Source organism: Eurypyga helias, unplaced genomic scaffold (genome assembly GCF_000690775.1).
Source record: "Eurypyga helias isolate BGI_N326 unplaced genomic scaffold, ASM69077v1 scaffold38965, whole genome shotgun sequence".
Classification (NCBI taxonomy): domain Eukaryota; kingdom Metazoa; phylum Chordata; class Aves; order Eurypygiformes; family Eurypygidae; genus Eurypyga; species Eurypyga helias.
The window spans coordinates 1,586-20,559 of record NW_010254047.1 but is presented as its reverse complement, the minus strand read 5'-3'; the positions used below and the strand labels follow the sequence as shown (position 1 = coordinate 20,559).

At 35.3% G+C, this 18,974-nt stretch overlaps 1 protein-coding gene across 1 annotated transcript; it reads left to right on the top strand.

Moving 5' to 3' along the window:
* Positions 1-877: 877 nt before the first annotated feature.
* LOC104510580 (neurobeachin-like) lies at positions 878-18,535 on the top strand (the record flags this gene model as incomplete). Its single annotated transcript, XM_010152873.1, has 5 exons — positions 878-1,119; positions 7,867-7,967; positions 8,216-8,311; positions 11,938-12,059; positions 18,409-18,535. Coding segments are annotated over exons 1-5 (651 nt in total), but the record flags the coding sequence as incomplete, so codon positions are not given.
* Between the last annotated feature and the right edge of the window lie 439 nt (positions 18,536-18,974).

Here is an 18,974-nt window from a genome sequence, read left to right as displayed (position 1 = left end):
CTGGCTGAATCCAGCACACTTGGTCTTGACAATATCTTGCAATTTTTTACCTTTTTTTTTTCCTCCTCCTAAAACGTGCCTAGTAGTTGTGCTATTTAATTGGAGCTCAGGACTTCTGATAGCATTTTGCAGGTATCTGGGTGGAAGAGAGTCAGACTGCAATTTCACCAGTAGTGCTGTTAAATTATTTTCCTTCTGAGTGCTTGTCCCTCGCCCCATGCTGTCTCTCTCTTGCACCAGCAGCAGGTTTCCTTGGCCACATGAAGAACTGATCTGTGGTATAACTAAGCAAGTTTTCCATGTCTGTGTTGGTCCAGAACAGATCACTGATTCTTTTTCTGAGCATGACTGCATGACTCTGTAGGTGGTACAATGGAAAGGGCAGTAAGGTTTTGCAAACACAAAACTAAGGGCTGATGTTGGCTTACATCAGGAGGAAACATATCTAAGTTATTTTTGATGTCTTTTTAATTTCGGAGTGGGCAAATTTCTGTTCAGAGAACTGTAGGACAGCCGCAGTTGCTTTTGAGCTTTTCAGTTTCTGCAGCTTCTGCACTTCATTTCTCTGAGCCAGGCTACCATTTCAATTAGTTTTGAGGAGGGAATATTTCAAATAAATTTTTGTATCATTTTATGGAAGTATTGCATTCAGCAATATGAAAAAATGGAAAGTAATATTTTATGATATTAGTGTGTGTGTTGTGTGCAAGCTCTGTTTTGCGTAGCATGGTGGTTAATTTGCTGTCTTACAGGTCATAGCTGGAAATTTCTCTATCAAAATCACCTCTCATCATGCAAAAATTATTCAGTGTTGGTCACAATGAAGTTATGAAAGTCACTAAATGACGCATTTCACATTGTAATGCCATTCTTGTTTTCTTTTGTAGCTGGTTGGTGGCGAATTTGATCTAGAGATGAACTTTATAATCCAGGATGCAGAGAGCATTACGTGCATGTCAGAGCTTTTGGAGCACTGTGATGTAACGTGCCAAGCAGAAATCTGGAGTATGTTCACAGCAATTCTACGTAAAAGTGTGCGTAATTTACAGACTAGCACGGAAGTTGGCTTAATTGAACAGGTATTGCTGAAGATGAGTACTGTGGACGACATGATTGCAGGTATAAATTGCCAACTGATAAAATAACCATTGCATTCTTGAACTGTCAACATTTTGTGATTATGGAAGGGTTTGGAATGTCTCGGTTTTTACTTAAAGTGGTGTTTTGGGTAGTATTGCCATTAAGTCAGAAATACTTTTTTATCAATTTCAGAAAAATGACAAAAATATATACTTAGTTTGAAATACATGTAGATACTTTGATTGAAATAACTGCTTGTTAATAAATCTGAGAAGATAATGTTATCTTAGTGATAAAAACCAGTTTTGAACATAATTAAGAATAGTACATGTTATACTTCTTAACTGTCAAGGTAATATTTTAGGTTTTAAGTGCATTGATCCTTTTGAATTATTCAGATCATAGAACTGTTACTATGATCCACTTCAAACATAACGTACATCTGACAGCATATCAGAAAGTATTAAAAGCTTTGAATGCTGGACTAATTTAGATTATATTAAACAATCATTTCATAATGTATAGCTGTGCTCCCTATCATGTCTCTTCTTTTTTATACTTGTGAGTTTTAATGTCCTGTAATCTTTTACAGCATTAAATTAATAGCATTCTTTGCTCGCTTACTGAAAACAAGTGATGGAGTTGTTGCACCACTAACATTTTCAGAGTAGTTTCGAGGGAGTTTATGTAATCCTGAATTTGTTGGTTAGAGGAGCAGGTTTGGTTGTCACATTTAAGTGTGGCAGCTGAGAGCTATGTATGACTAGTATTTACCTGCTTATTTTTCGCGGGCTCAGACAATCCATTTTGTACCACTAAGTGTGAAAGTAGTTCTTAATGTTTATGTAATTTGGGACTAATAGTAGGATACCCAAATTGTGAAACATTTTTGAAAGATTGAAGAGGATTCTCTTCCATAATTCCAAGATTTCAGTTGATGATCTGATTCCTGACACGTATACAGGCTTTGTGGAACAGTAAACCAGCAAGGATTTCAGACCAGAAACAAGAGAAGGTTAACAGCAGGATGATAACCGTATTATTCAGGAATGCTTTTGTCCTTGGCCTTTTTTTTTCGGTATAAAGGTGTCTGTAATATTAAGTATTTGAAAAAGCTACATTCTGTATTTCAAGGCAAGTCTTAGCGACCACCTTGTTGATTAGAAATGTGCGTGTAAATGCTAAAATCAGAAGTGTTACACTAAATATTGTACTGTGAGATTCAGGGTGAAGTATAACATCCGTAGATTCACAAACCAATGCTGAAAACAGATATTTCTGTCTTGAAGTTTTCCAGGGTTACACTCATGGAAATAATGTTCTTGCATCACTAATCATAACAAGAAAATTTGTTCAACCTGAGCTCCTCTAAATATGCTCCTGTATGTGGCATATATAACTGTAATGGTGTCCCCCTTAGAGAGAAATATTAAAAAATGCTTAGATAATTGTAGGAGTCAGAAATCAAGAGTATAGGACCTGGTTTCCAGGAGCATTTGGGAATTGAAAAATCACTCTGAATTTACAACTGATAATATAAGCCAGGGGTAGTACATTAATAAAAAAATTAATGGAGCCTCTACCCCATTAACCTTTTTCTGAGAGTGGTCACACAGTACTTCAGAAAGAGAACTAAAGAAAGAACTTCAGTAGCTTGCTCTTCTGTATACTTGCACAGACAAAAAGAACCCATACTTAATTTAGTACCAGAACTGAAAATTGGAATTCTGGTGGCATTTTAGCTCTGTACTGTGTGTCAAATTGTCTGAGTAGTCTTCTATACATCGTGAGCAGGGATTTAACAGAATCACATTTTGTAGGGTCTTTCTGTGGAAATTATAATAGATGAGAATGTAGGCGCTTTTTTAGAATTTTTCTGACAAAGGCATGGAAGTAACCAAATTCATACTTTTGTTTTTATCTCTTGATTTCTGCAAGCACCTCACCACCCTTTTATAAATGACAATGATTTTGTCAGTAAGTCAGAAGTAATGAATATGGTTGTGTAATAACTGGATCAATGGTTTGATGACAAAATCAGTGACTACTAATGCACTGTGTTTCTTAATCTGCTATTCAGACATTGAGGTCATAATTGGCACCTGAGGACTGTAGAACTGCTTTGCTTCAACTGTTGTTATGAATATTCCAAACCCAGGGAATAAAATAAGAAATTTTGTGGCAAAAAGATTTTTAACTTTCAGGGAGGATGTTTTGAACAAGACCTGTGTTAGTTCCTGGGAACTTAGTACCACTTTCAACCAATTAGCAACCATAACATTTACTAATACTCTGTCAGCCCAATGTTTTACAATTGGCTTTTATGATCTGTAAACGGTACAGGCTTTCTTTTCTTTATTTGTTTAATTTTAGGTCGTCTCACTTCTTTGTGAAATGCTGTGATTAGACCTAGATAAAGTTTAAATAGACAAGACAGGCATAATATCTGGTTTATGTTCTGACATCTTGCTTTCAGGACCAGTCTAAGCCTGAAGCCACTCTTCTCTGGTTTTATAAAAGTAAGACAACAGCAAATAAACATGTACCCAATCTTTTGTACTGAGAAGTACTTGTCTGTTTGTTTAGATGAAGACTGTCAGATCCGTGAGGCTTCTCCGCAGTTTAAGTATCTCACTTTAGATTTTGCAGGTTTTGCGGTCATGAATAAAAAAAAAAAGCTTAGTCACATTGAGATGTTCAACTGTAATCCCAATGGTATCACTGCCACTTGTATTCCATTTTTTTCTCCAGAAACATAGAATCACAGAATGGTTTGGGTTGGAAGGGACCTTAAAGACCATCTAGTTCCAACCCCCCAGCCATGGACAGGGACACCTTCCACTAGACCAGGTTGCTCAAAGCCTCGTCCAGCCTGGCCTTGAACACTTCCAGGGATGGGGCATCCACAGCTTCTCTGGGCAACTTGTTCCAGTGCTTCACCACCCTCTCTGTGAAGAATTTCTTCCTGATATCTAATCTAAACCTCCCTCCTTTCAATTTAAACCCGTTACCCCTTGTCCTGTCAGTACAGGCCCTTGTAGAAAGTCCCCTCCCAGCTATCTTGTAGGCCCCCTTCAGGTATTGGAAGGCAGCTATGAAGTCTCCCCTTTATAAGGCACCTTTCATAGAATCATAGAATCATAGAATCACTGGGTTGGAAAAGACCTTAGAGATCATCCAGTCCAACCGTATCTGTCCACCACTAAACCATATCTCTCAGCACCTCATCCACCCGTCTCTTAAACACATCCAGGGATGGTGACTCCACCACCTCCCTGGGCAGCCTGTTCCAGTGCGTGATAACCCTTTCAGTGAAGAACTTCTTCCTTACGTCCAACCTAAACCTCCCCTGGCGCAGCTTGAGTCCATTCCCCCTCGTCCGATCATCTTTCATTAGGGAGAAGAGACCAACACCCACTTCTCCACAACCTCCTTTCAGGTAGTTGTAGGCAGTGATCAGGTCTCCTCTCAGCCTCCTCTTCTCAAGGCTTCATAATGTCCTGTAAGTCCCCTTTGTACTGTGATAATGTTATATTGAAATAGGGGATGGCCATCCGTTTTATCGATGGTTAAGGGGGAAAGATGACTAAAATATTTGCAGGATCTTCACTGAGGGATTCCCTTTTTCCCATCTCTATTTCCAGGTGATGAGTAGTGAAGCAAGTCATCTGCTCTGAGAGACTCTTGGGATAGTGTGTCTGTAGTACCATCAGTCTGGCTAGTGGATGAGAAAGTAGCCTGAACTTACAGAGAGTGGCTATGTGTCCCTTAAGCCCCATTTTATTTCCCACAGTTCTGTTTTAATGTTGTGGGTAATTGTTGTAAAATGTCTGGAACTGAATTCTGAAGCACTGAAACAGTACCTAGTTTAAACAAAAATAGTAGGTTTTGACTGCTTTGTCATTAATGGGCTGTTGACAAGCATTTATCTTTCAACCAGTTCCATAAGAAAAACTGCAAAATTATCACAGTCTCTATTGCCAACATGTAGAAATTAATTTATTTCACTAACAGAGTTAAAATTCACAATTTCATGGTGATCTGTCATTAAAAGGTTAAGGAGGCATGAGGATAGTCTTCTTGAAGTTGTGTTTCCAGTGCTGTTTAATACATCTTGCAAAGTTAACGCCATATCATTCATTTTTATATATGCTCATTGTTACTTGAAAGACAGGCAGGCTCTTTTGCCATGGTATTTTCATATTTAATGACTGAATTAAGCATTCCTTCAAGGTTTCAGTTTAATTTATAGATCATATATAAACTGTATAGTATGAGAGTAGTCAGAAGGTGCCATTAACATAAATAAAATCTGTTACATTCAGTTCATTTTAGAAATGCATTAAAAATGAGAAACAGTGCCTTGGTTTTTTTCTGAACCTAGTATTATTTTACCTAATCTTGTTTCTGAAATGAGATCATAGATACCAGTTATATATGTGATCCTAGCTAATATAAAAAAATGAAGTAAACATTAAAAAAAATCCATTTGTAGTATTTTTTTTGACCTTTGTCCGCTTATAAATGAGTGGATTATTTAGGATTTATGAACCAGATGTGGACTGACTCTTTTATATGAGATTTCTAATAAGTATGAATAAACTTATGTTGCAGAGTACACTTCTATTTAAGTCTTGTTATATTGAAACAAGAAACAAGCATTCTGTAGAGGTGTTTAAAGCAGTATTTTTAGTAACATTAAGTGCTTCAACTTTCACAGATGTTCTTTGTTTTATCTTTACTTGTTACCTACTGGGCTTCAGTCTTTCAGGTCTTTGTTTTACCCAGAGTTATGTTGTTAGGGAGCTTACATTTATTTCTCTTCATCCATGTTTTATTCATTATTTATAAATATGCATTTCTAATGTCTGTAGGTTCTCAACATCTTCAGTAGAAAGAAAAAAAAATTTTGTGCCTTAAGGTAGCACAGGTCTATAGCAGTGAAACAAAGCATCATATGCTCAGTACTTTCAAATCCTTGATGATCGTTTCTGTGTTTGACTGTATTAATTTACACTTTTGTCATCTGTGTTAGAAGATTTTTTTTTTTTTTACTGATGTTCTGATTTTCACCAAACAACTTTGCTTCTACACAACACTTTTTCTCTGTAAAGGAAGCTAAATTTGAAGTAGCGTGATCTAAAAAGCAAGCTAACATTACAAAATAAGAATTGGGAAATTCTTAGCCAAAGATTGGTTCTCACTTTGGCTGACTTCCCTTCCAGAGTTTTCAGTGTGTTACCGTTCTCAATTTCTGATCACATTCAGTATGTGCAGTCACTGCCAGCTTCACATTGCCGACTGGAGACTGTACAGTGAAGGGTGCTTGTAGGTACTAGAGGAGGAGCTGAGTCATACAATTCACCATCATGAAAGACAAGGGATTTTAGTTTTCTTAGCTTTATTTTGCTTTCCCTTAAGAAATTCCATCCCAAATATAACATAGTACTAAATTTAAAGGGAAGATTAAATAAACTCTTCCTTTAAAGAAAAAAAAAAGAAAAAAAGTCTATACTTGAACATTAGGATTATATTCAGAGTTTGCGGTGAAAATGTCTGCAAGTTACTGTGGGGAGTTTTTTCCCTTTCTGACATGCAGTTTCACTCACTAAATAGCCTACTATGTCTCCTGTAAATTAAATTATGTTTCACTCTTCATACTTGCCTTTTGCTTACTGTGGACCAGAGGTTGGTTTCATGGTGGAACAAGTTAAATAGATATTGGTGGTTTTACTCAAAAACACATGCATAAGGTTTTTGCTGAGAGAATTTGTTTTAAAAGAAAATATCAATGCAAATTGTCCTTGAAAAGAATGGATGCTTTTTAATTTACTCTTTGCCAGCATGAGTGAGAGTCATCCTTACACCAATGGACAAGGAGAGCGTGTAGTCCTGCAAATAAGATATAAGCTTATCCATGTCTTCTATAAGTTTCATGGGGGGAATTTTCTGATTGTTGAGGAGATTAAAAAACTTTGTTAATGCTGATTGTATTGTGTCATAACTTTTTTGGTTTGGAAACTGCACTTCACTGCTTGATCTCTGGATTAAATTTTTTATGCCACATTTGGGAAGACAAGTAAATTGTTTTTACTCCTGCTAGAGGAAGCAGTAGTTCGTAGTAGTGCATTTCATTCCAGAAGAAAGTGTGGAGTCTAAGGTGGTGAGGTGGGTGGGTGAACCACCAATTTGTTAGCTTTGTTAAGCTAACAAATCCTTAAAATGAAATTCTGTCTTTTAAGATAAAGATCCAAGCACGAGCAGTAATTTTAAGCCTGACTGTCTCTGAAAGGCAGGCTATGTAATGCTGTTTCTTTAAAAGTTTATGAGGTTTGAGACATTTTAACGGAAACTGTATTACGTAAATATGTTAGCAGTTTTGATCACCTTTTTTTTTTATTGTGTCCTTTTATTGTTGTCTCACTAAGATTTGTGTGTGTTTGTGGGTTTTTGGGGTTTGTTTTGTTTTGTTTGTGCAAAATTCTGTAACAGTAAGGAGCAGTCGAGAAGTTCATAATATATGATGAATGTGGAATGGGATGAATTAACTTCATAAATTTAATAGGTACTTTGTTCAAAGTGTGATGCAAAATCTACAAGTTAAATATAAATTCATTTTTAAAGTAACTAAAACGAGAATATGAAATCTGTTGTAAAATATTTAAGGCACCTAGGTCTGATTTTAAAAGCAAGTGTATCACAGACTCTAAAAGATATTAACTTTTTCAGCTTTTTTGTCAAAACAATGCAACTCAGAGTTCAGAATAACTTTATTTTCCTTTGAAGATCTTCTAGTTGATATGTTGGGGGTTCTTGCCAGCTACAGCATCACTGTCAAAGAATTGAAGCTTTTGTTCAGCATGCTTCGAGGCGAAAATGGAATCTGGGTAAGCTGTGATCAGATAAAGCATTAAGTGTCATTCCATTAGAGCCTGAAGTTAACATAAATTGTCTCCCGAGGCATATAAACTGGTTTTTTTTTAATTCATGTTGAGTGAACATATGTTTATGAAGTATTTTTACTTCATTTAGAGTTAATTTTCTGTGTTGTTGGAAAACTGTCCAATTTCCATTGTAGCCTAAAGAGTACAAAAATGGTTGTATTGAATTTTGTGCAATTTTCTTGTTTTCACAGCCAAGACATGCGGTTAAACTGTTATCAGTCCTTAATCAGATGCCACAGAGGCATGGGCCCGATACGTTTTTCAACTTCCCAGGCTGTAGTGCTGCAGTAAGTTGTTAACCAAAATACTACAACTTGAGGAACAAATAAATTGCTCCTCAGTTGCATTTTCTTTTATTTGGTTTTGGAATTTCTTTAAAAGGAAATGAGAAGGGAAGTACATGCTTGAGTAGCAGAGATCTTGCCTTCCGTAGGTTTGCAAGGTAGTTGTAATGTTGAAAAGTTGCACTTTTGAGAATGGAATGTCAAATAGCAGGTTTTTGCCTGGGGAAATGATCGTAAAAGTGAAAACTGAGAATTCCAAATAACAGTACTATTTTATTTGATACTATATAAAGCAGAGGCTCAAGGAAAATTTAGGGATAAGCTTGTGCATATCATTACCATTTAAAGTGACACCTTAGTCACAAATTCTATTCTATATTTTTCTTTTGTCTGAACTCCCTCAACTGTTTCCCTCAAGGCAGTGTTTTAAACACAATCTTCTTTTGGCTTCACTTTTTGAGATAACTTATGATGATGAAATTTATTCCTTTCTAAACCTTTTCAAATGGATATTCTTTCTTCCATTCACTGCATGTACTACAAATAAATTCAAATACTCTATACGGATTTATAAATAAGATTATTAAACCAGTAAATACAAATACTTAAAAATGAGAAATCTGGCTTTGAGGTTCATTTCCATTCTGGTATGGAATAGCATATGCTTATGGCAAAACTTGGAATCATTTAAGGGGAAATAATCTGGGGATGCCTTTGTTTTCCTGCCAGTGCAGGAAGGGGGTGGTAGGAGCTTCTCTTGGGCTCTTCTACTTGAATTTCCTCCATAGCGCTGATAGTTTTCTTCAAGCATAAACCACCACCTCATCTTGGTGAATACAGTTGTTGATGTGGTAGATTCCATCAGGGAAATAAACTGGCTGAAAATCACTGGTTTTCACCTGGGTTATTTTTGGCTAGATCACTTCCCTGATCTTGTTTGATAATCAGCTGCACAAACAGATGTGTCAGCAAAATGAATGGGGCGGACTGTGTAAGGAATTAATTACTGAGTTTTGAAAGAGAGAGTTTAATTTGTTACTGCTAAATTAAAACCACAGTTAACCTCTCCTAAAAGTACAAGACAGCTGTTGCAGAATATGAATGTCTACAGTGACACATACTGCTTTGACGTTTCTGGGCTTCAGAGGCAAACCCTGATGAAATGTCTCTCTCAAATTTAATTTTGTATTAGAGCTTCAAGAAAAGTTTTACAGGGGAAGAATTTCAAATGTTCCTCCCTGTCCAAAGAGATGCATCAGTTATTGGAAATTGTATTTAAACTTAAGTTCTCAGTACTGACAGTTTTACAGGGGCATAAAGTTTCTCCATTGAAATGCACAAATGGCATTTCTTTTTTCTTGGTTAGGATCTTGTTTCACATACCACTCATCACTGACTGTGCATCTGTAAATCAAGAAATACGAGTTTGAAATTTACATTTCTTGAGGAGTGCATGTTGGATTACACTATGAACTTCTGGAGAGGAGTCATCCTCTGAAGTGGACGAAGGGCCATTTCTTACAAAATGACACAAACAATGAAGCACTTCATTAGAAGAAAGAGAATGGATAGGACCTAGTTTACTAGCATTGAATTCAGGTTTTCAGGAGTGGTGTACAATGAGGACGTCAAGCAGAGAAACAGTATAATATTTTTCTGGCATAATAAATATCAGTTTGGCCCTCATTAAAGTTGTTTTCATGCACCTTGTATAACCAAGACTTTAGTGGTAGTATAAAAGAGCCAAGAGTCTGCTGAACAATTCTGCTGATCTGCTGGTAGATCTGCTTCACTATCCCAACAGAAGGGCTCTTCCCAGTACCATGTCACACCACTGCCAGTCTGTGTAAGTAGCACACCAGTCACTCCTTTAGGAGGACACCTTATGATGGTGGTGGTATTCCCAGGTGGTTTTGCTGTTTGTCATCAAGTAGCAATTTTCCTGTTTCAGGCAGGGAACACCCTCTCAGGAGGCAGGGGTGGTATCCCAAAGGAGTTCCTTGAAATGTTTTGTACTGAGCAGTAGGTACCAGGTTATTAGCAGAACTGATGTTGTTTCTTTTGTCTAGTCAAATACTAGCATAATCTGAGCACATTGCTATGCCTAATTATGAAATTTACTGTGAGTTCCCCATCATTCTTTATTACCTATTTCTCTGCTCTTAAAGCTCTTTCAGCAATTGCCCTGCATATAAAAATAACGCAAAGTCAGCCCCACTCTACCATTTTTTTATGTACTTGACTACATTGGCATAAAATCATAGTGTGGTTATTCTGACTCTGTTGCCAAAAAAACTCTTGTCCATTCTCATTTTAAGCAGTAAATGAGTTTGCAACAATTCTTTGTAGTCTTCTGTATGAATCATAACAGTACAAGATAGGAGCACTCCCAAAAAAGCATTTCCAGCTGGGACTAATAAGAATCACAGAGAATCACGGAAGGGTTGAGGTTGGGAGGGACCTCTGGAGGTCATCTCAGCCACCACCCCTGCACTGAAGCAGGGTCACCCAGAGCAGGCTGCCCAGGAGGCTTCTGAGCATATCTAAGGACGGAGACACCCAAACTCTCTGGACAGCCTGTGCCAGTGCTCAGTCAGTATAAGTGGTAACTTCGATAGGAGCACAGTACCATCAGCACAAGGACAAATTAATTAGCATTTATTATTTTACAGTGTAGCTTCTTACAGAAGCTGAAAGTTATGTTAAATACACTTAGAAATAACATGCTAAGTTATTTAGAAAAGTATTTTCTTTTGCTTTGCATTCATATACAACTTATGTAAAGAAGTAGTATTAAAAGCTATTATTCCTTAACTGCTTTTGTTTATGATATTCTATATTTTTTCTGATGGAGAGAGAAAGAATGTATTGTAATGAGTGCCAACTGCAGTAATCTTCAAGTTATTAGAAACATTTCATTTCTCAGAAATTTTTAATTACTTCATTTGGTGTATAATTATCCTACTGAGGGGAAAAAATGTTTTATTTTTTAGTGGTATTGTAGAAAATACTTATTTAGAAAGTGACCTCTGAAGTTCAACTTGTCAAATTTCCTCCATAAAGGGTGCCTAACTTCCAAGTTAGATCAGGTATTCAGGGCCTTGCCCAGGGATAACGAGTTGTCTGAAATGTCTTCATCAGTCTCAGCCCAGAAAAATAAAGTATTGAAAAATCAAATTTCTTCCCAGGCCATGCCTTATTATTTAACTTATTTAACTGAGAATGAGGGTAAGATTTTAAGTCTCTTACCTAACTGTAGGAAAAAAAAAAAAACCTCATAGTGCTCTTAAATTTCAGATAACAGCCTTTTTTATACTGTAGTTTTAACAGTGAATCTCTATTGCACTATCTTTTGAGGTTAATTTGATCTTAATGTTTAAGTGTACTGATGAGATGAATACTTACTGAAAGCTGAATTTATAGTTTAGTTTCTGCAGAAGTATTTTTTCTTTTTTTTCTTGTAATATTGCCTATTGCCAGATTTAATTTCATGTCATCTAATGGTAGAATTTATGTAGTTAAATATTAAATTAGTTTAAAATAGATGGTAAACTAATGCATTTATTCAAAAAAAAACTATTTGAAGGGTTTTTTTGATTTGCTGTTTTCTTTTTATTTCCCCTCCTCAGGCAATTGCATTGCCTCCTATTGCTAAGTGGCCTTATCAAAATGGGTTTACTCTTAACACCTGGTTTCGTATGGATCCACTCAACAATATCAATGTAGATAAGGATAAACCGTATCTCTACTGGTAAGTAACTTATAGCACTGCAGTTATGGTTGTTTTGGGTTCCTAGTAGCCATTAATCTTTCTCGTTGTTTTTAATTTCTGACATGCTTTCTTCCCCTCTCAAATACCTGCTGATTTTAATGACTTCTTGCTGTATACAAACTCTTAAAAAGTCATCTGTCATTTTTCCTTTGCAAATTATAAATCCATGGATGCAAAACTTTGTGCCTTGTAGATAACCATAAAATCTTATGTGCCCGTTTCTTAAGCAGTTTTAAAATATATTATTTATTAGAGATATAAACTGAGAATATTGTGATATTTTCTGTGGGGTGTTTAAGAGTCTCAGCTGATGTCAGTATTATAAAGCAAATCCATCCTACTCAGAGCGCACTCTTGTCACATTAGGTAGTGGTAACAGAAAGTAGGTCTTTGAATATAAAATTGATCACTGATCACCTGTTCCCAGAAAAGGAAGCTATATTTCCTAATAGATTAATAGTGGAAGGAATAATTTTAGTTTGTTTTGGTTTGCTGTTGTGATAAAAGTAGAAATAGTTACATCCTTGATTAAACCTTGTATTTAGAAATTATGGTATAAAAGTAAAAATGTTTATTTTATTGGTCAGTCATGAAAAAGGTTTTTTCATTTTAGATATTAATCCTATATCTGCTCAAGAATAGTTCTCTTAGCTGAAGGAAAATAAAGAATGTGGAAAACAAGAAAGGGCATGCTGGTATTTTCTTCAACACTTCTTCATTCTTTATGTATTTACTATTTAGTATGCTTCCCTTTATATTTTCTTATATTCTTAAAAACTGTATATCAGCTCTGCAGATAGATAAGGGTTGGACATCAAGGAGATCTATAAAGTTTTATCAGCTCAGGAATACAGGAGTAGCACAAAGAGGGAAGTAGCCAGAAGTAACATTTCTCACTTTGTAGTCATTTCACATAGCGTGAAGAGCAGAAGTTTTTAGTAGTCAGCTGAGGAGAGGACCAGCAAATGTGGTCTCAGGAAGGTACTTGTACTATCAGTACTTAAAAACCTTACCGTGCAGTTACTTGGAAAACCAAAATAATTCATATTTTTTAATAGAACAAATATCTGATAAAAAACTAGGTTTATTCTGAAGAAAAATTTTGGTACATTTTCTCTGAATTACTGTCTGGGATAATGCTTTTCCATATGCCTGTTTTTTGCTATGTGCTATAGTTAAATTACCATGGAGATTTTTTCATGTTGTTGTCTGTAGTTATGTTTATTACTAGGAGCTGTACTTTATTTACTGTTCAGTCTGTCAAGGACAACAACAAAAGCAATTATAGAGTTGAACATGCATACAAGAATGTAACATGATCATTTGTTTCTCAGCCAGAATTTATGTTCTCGAATTGGGAACTTCAGCTGGTGTATTTGTTTTGAGACTTTGTTACTGCCTCAGAACAGGAAAAGTATACTCCACAATTGCACAGCCTGTGATGTATGCTGTTTTTCTTAGGGTTAGTAGTGTAGAAAGACATTTAACCTGAACGATGAATATGATTCCCTCTGATTCCAATATAATGCAGTAGCAGCAATGGCATTAGGTTAGAATAACTTCAGATGTCTGATTATATTTTTTAATATGTATTTTTTCTGATGTATATTATGATGATTACAACTGTTATTAAATTCCAAGATTTTTAGATGTGCTTTTTAGCATATTTTTTGCTTTGAAATAGTTAAAAATCTTCCATGTGTTAAGCTTTCCTGAATATTTACGGATATTTCATTTTGTCTGTGTCAGAGGTAGTTTACTTCTGTTTCCATTTTTAAGAATGGCAGTTTATGCCTTTTCTCCAAAAATGTAGCCTATATTCACTTTAGTACAAGAAGTGATATAGCTTAGAATAATTGCAACATTTACTCAGACATCTGTCTCGAATAAAGGTTTTTCCATGATAAGAGAGTTTAGTTTCAAACGTGTCAATGAGTATACCCCACAAATCTACCCTTTGAGTTATCAAAGAAACCTGAGGTTTTTAACTTCAAAACAAAGGTCTGACCATTATACTCTAAAGAATATTTTTTTATTAATGTACTTCTGATTAACTACAGCCATAGCATTTCCATGTTTAAATAAAAAATGTCCACTGTCAGTATGATTTACCTATAAAAAGTAACTTAATATAATATTTATTTATTAGATTGATTAGAATAAAGTCTGTTAGAGTAAAAAACCATTTTTTTCCTGTGAGTTTGTCTTTTCCCATGGTTGATATGTGCTTATCTTTGTTTTCATGTTTTTTCTGTTTTCAAAACCCAGAACATAAGCAAATCATGTCTCCTGTATTTTGTTGTTGTAGTTTGGAAACTTGAGAATAAATTATAGCTTCAAAAGATATGGAGTTTCAGCTCTGTCCTTGTAGTGATAAAGTATAACCTCTTTATCACCTTTATCATCTTTATAAAGTATAACCAGTAGAAGTGGCCAGAGGCCTTTCTGTTGGGAGAGAGCCTTTACATCGTTTTCCCCATGATGTGAAATCTCATGCTTAGAAGTGGAGAAGGGAAGCAGAGAAATGCTTTCACATTTGCCAGATGTGAGGGAAAGCTGTTCTGGAATTTGCTAAATGCTGCTTCAAGAACTCTAAGCAAATTATTTTTTTTTAATTATCTTGGAGGATGATGTTGGGCAGCTGCTAAGCGACAGTGTATTAGTATTTTTATATTGGAACAGTATTGTAGCTTTTTTACCAATTACAAGATGTGTGGCAATCCTAGAAGTAAATTAGAAGTCTCTGATATTTGCACAGATGATAAATAACGATAAGCAGAAAGCTTTGTTGCAGAGCAGTCAGACTCAAATGGTGAGATTCAGAATTCTATAGCACAAATTTTGGTATAAGCAAACGAGCATCATATACTTAGCAGTGAATAATGGGTGCCATGCATACAGAATTAGTAGTTATGTATTGGAAAGCAGTAATTACAGGAGGACTTGAGGGTTATTGTTGGTAACCAACTTGCCATAAGCTGCTTTGTAATTACTGTAGCTGAAAGAGCTAATGTGACCTTTACAAGGTTAGTCTGAACAAACAGAGAAGAGAGTAAAGGTGATGTGATCACTTCCTGAAATACTGGCAAAAGCATTACTGGAATACCATTTAAAGCTAAGAATTGCTACTTCATTTAAGAGACCATAGAAAAAAACCTGGTACTACTGAGAACACTCTGGGCTCTGGAAAACATGCTTTATAGTGAAACCTTCCAAGAAAAAATAAAATGAACTTAAGGATGCTCTTGACGGCTGTTTTCAGAATTTATGCAAGAATCTGATGATAATGGATTGTTTAATCTAAGAGTCAGCGGGTAGACAGCAAAATAGGAAAACTCAATCTTTAAGACACACAATACTATGGTCGCTTTAACTATGACAGCTATAAGGACACAAAATAATAATCAGCAGCAGTAGCTTCATAGCTTAATAGAACATTGGAAATGTTTCCTTAGAAGAGGTGTAGATTCTTTGTAATAAAGACAGTGCAAATATAGGAATTTAGGGCTAACCTTAAAGGTGCTCAACTAGGAAATCTGCAACCTCTGAATCTCTATACTCGTTTCTGCTAAAAAAGGTTGACATTATATCTAAGTAATGCTTGGAATTACATAAAATCAATCCAGATACTATGATTATTTGTTGGTGTTTTTGTGGGTTTTGTTGGTTTTGTTGTTTGGTTTGTTGTGGGGTTTTTTTGTTTGAGTGGTTTTGGGGTTGTTTGTTTGTTTTTTTTTAAGAAATGCTTTCTTTTGAAGTGTGTATTGGGCTCTGTAAAGGAATTAGAGGGTGAACTCAGGCTGGATTTTCATAATTGTTGCTTTTGTCTTCAAAACATCCAAGTGCTTCCACAACCATTTATTGGAAGAATGACTACAACTTCTGAAAGAGCATTCTAAATTTTATTTTTACTGATGTAAGAAGAAGAAAAAAAAAAAAAAGCCACACAAAACAAGCCATCTAGACTTTTCAGTTCTTTTCTAGGGCTAATAATAATAGAGGTAAGGCAGAAAGGTTGCAAAAGCACATAATGGAATTCCAAAGTTAGTAGAAAAGAAACTTTTTTTTTTTTTCTTATTTCAGGCAAGAATTAATATCTTCTCAACCTCAGTACTATGATCTTATGTTAAATTGCTTGTAAAATCCTTTGCTAAAGAACCTGGAATCACTAAACTGTTTCACCAGTGGATGAAAGAATGCTTACCTGTAATAACATTTGTAGTAGCTCCTTTGAGAAACTGGTGGAAATGAAACATAAGTATAAGGGGTTTATAAATTATCTGTAGTACAATTGTATACCGGCTGCTATGGGAGGTAGTTAAAGGCTCAAAATACCACATGGGTATTGACAGTACTGTTCTTGTTGTCTCTCTGCATTTCATCTTTGCTTGTGGCAAGTTCTGCATGTGTAGGTAATTGGTAAGAGAATTTCTGTGTGGTATCTTAGAGACCAGTCCTAGCCTATGTTATTTTGGCAAGAAATAAAATTTGAAAACTAACATAATCTGTATATTACAATGTTGAGGTAAACAGAGAACATATTTGAGTTGTCAGTTTCTCAACTACTGTATTAGAATTCTAATTAATTTGGGGAAAAAAAAAGTCAAATTTTGGCTAAACTCCACGTATAGAAAATCATTCATTCTATTCCAGTATGAAGAGAAGAGTGCTGCTAAGAAACAAACTCATTGCTTTCTTTTCTTCAGATTCTGGACTCCAGGAAGTTACACATGTAAGGTCAATTCAGTGTTCCAAATTCAAGGAACAGTCCAGTTTGACCATAATGGTGTCAAAATCAGCCCAGTAACTGGAGTCTGGGTGGGGTGAGGGGGAGAGGGGTTTTGTGAGGGGGAAGAGGGAAAAATTTTGAAAGTGTAGACATTACTTCCAAGACCCTTTTTTTTTTAACAGAGTGTTCTCAGTTTATAGCACAATGCTTAACTAGCTCTGGTTCAAACTAATAGGATGTATGTTACACAATTGTAATAATGTTTTATCAGGTTAAAATGTGGTGGTATTTACAATGATTGACTGTTGGTATTTAAAAAAAAATATATATTTTATTTGACATCTCATCAAATAATAGTACACCATATGTCAGACCATAGTGAATCTCTGTATTTTTTTCAATATCCTTCAGAAGAGGATTCTGTTAGCCAAAAGTATTTTAGCTTGTAGAGATGACATATGTTGCAGAGAAACAAATTTGGCATTGTGAGAGATGCCGCTGGTGGTGAAAAGTTCTTTGAATGGCATAAAACCCCAAGGAGGTAAATCAAAGTTTCAAACTAGCCCACAACACATTCAGTTGTTCTTACAGTAAAAGCTGTATTTCAAGTTTTTAACCTTCATGTTATTGTATGAAGTTCAATACTGTGGTCATGCAGGTTATTTGTATATATAAGTAATGCAGGTTATATATGTATATGAGTAATGATTTCCCATGAGGCTGTTCACTGTTCCTTTTGTTGGGTATAGCTGCCTATGAGGTCATTGTGGAAGCCAGATCATTGAAATGATCCATGTTAAAAATAGTCTTCAAAAGACATAGGAGAATGGCAGTGTTATAAATTGTCTTCACTGTTGAGGTCAGCAGTGATGGACAGTATGTAATTTTTCTCTTCATTCTTAGATTCTATCTTAGGTTTATTTAGAGAGGAATTTTTAGCTTTATTAAAAGGAGTGCACTTTGGGGTTTTTTTGTCAGGAGGGTTGTGTGGAAGAGACGACAATGGGCTGTGGAAGGGAATAATGCTCCTTTCCAGTGCAGCACCTGGAGAAGATTGTGTACCACGTATAGAGGCAATTAGAAGAATGAGAAAACCACAGCCTGGAAACCCTTACTAATATTACCTTGCTAAAGTTCTCATTCTTTATCAATTTGACAAATGAAAATAAATCTGCAACTCAGATGGTTAAAACTTTATAGGTCATTAGCCCAAACAGATCGTAAGTTTTGAAAACAAAATAATTGTGTGTAATAATTAATTTCAATCCAAACTTTTATGTCATACCACATGCATTGTTATCGCAACCTCATAAAATTGCAAGGTATATCACATTGATTCTGTGATGGATTTTTCTTTACATTGTTTTAAATAAAAAAAAAAAATCATACTGATTTTTAGAATGTAACCTGGGATCTTAGTGATAAAGTAGCTTCCCCCAAAGAAATGGTGGGGAGAGAGGATATAAAGGTAATTAAGTTCACCATTCCAGATACTAATTTCTTTTCTTTCTCGTGGCAATTTAAAGTAGTATTTGGAACTTGTTTTATTATACAGTAATTCTTCTTTTTCCAATTTAATTCATAATTCTTTCTTTTCAGTTTCCGCACTAGTAAAGGTGTTGGATATTCTGCTCATTTTGTTGGCAACTGCTTAATAGTTACGTCATTGAAGTCAAAAGGCAAAGGTTTCCAGCACTGCGTGAAGTACGACTTTCAGCCACGCAAGGTAAGCAAATTGGTATTCACAATAAAGAATAACATTGAAGATGTGACAAAGTGCTTCTGGGAGAAAGTGCTAAAATCCCTTTAGTGCCATAGAGTTCCTAATAATCTAGAATTTGCTATTTCTAATTAAATTCTCTGATGGTCATGCGAAGTTTTATGTCAGCTACAGACCAGAATCAATTTAAGAAAATGTAATACTTTATAAAGTAACACTTATGTAAAGTCAACTTCTTTTAAAAATACTGCTTAATTAGCTTAAGATAGAGAATTATTTTGAGTATTTGTAAAATGGTTGCATTTTATTTTTAAAAGGCCATCATTCTATTTCTAAACATTTTGTACGTGGTAAGTTTGATGCTAATGTCTGGAACAATTTTGCTGGCAATGCTGGAGGTTTCTTATCTGTTGCCGGGAGATATAAGGCTCTGAACTTTCCTCTA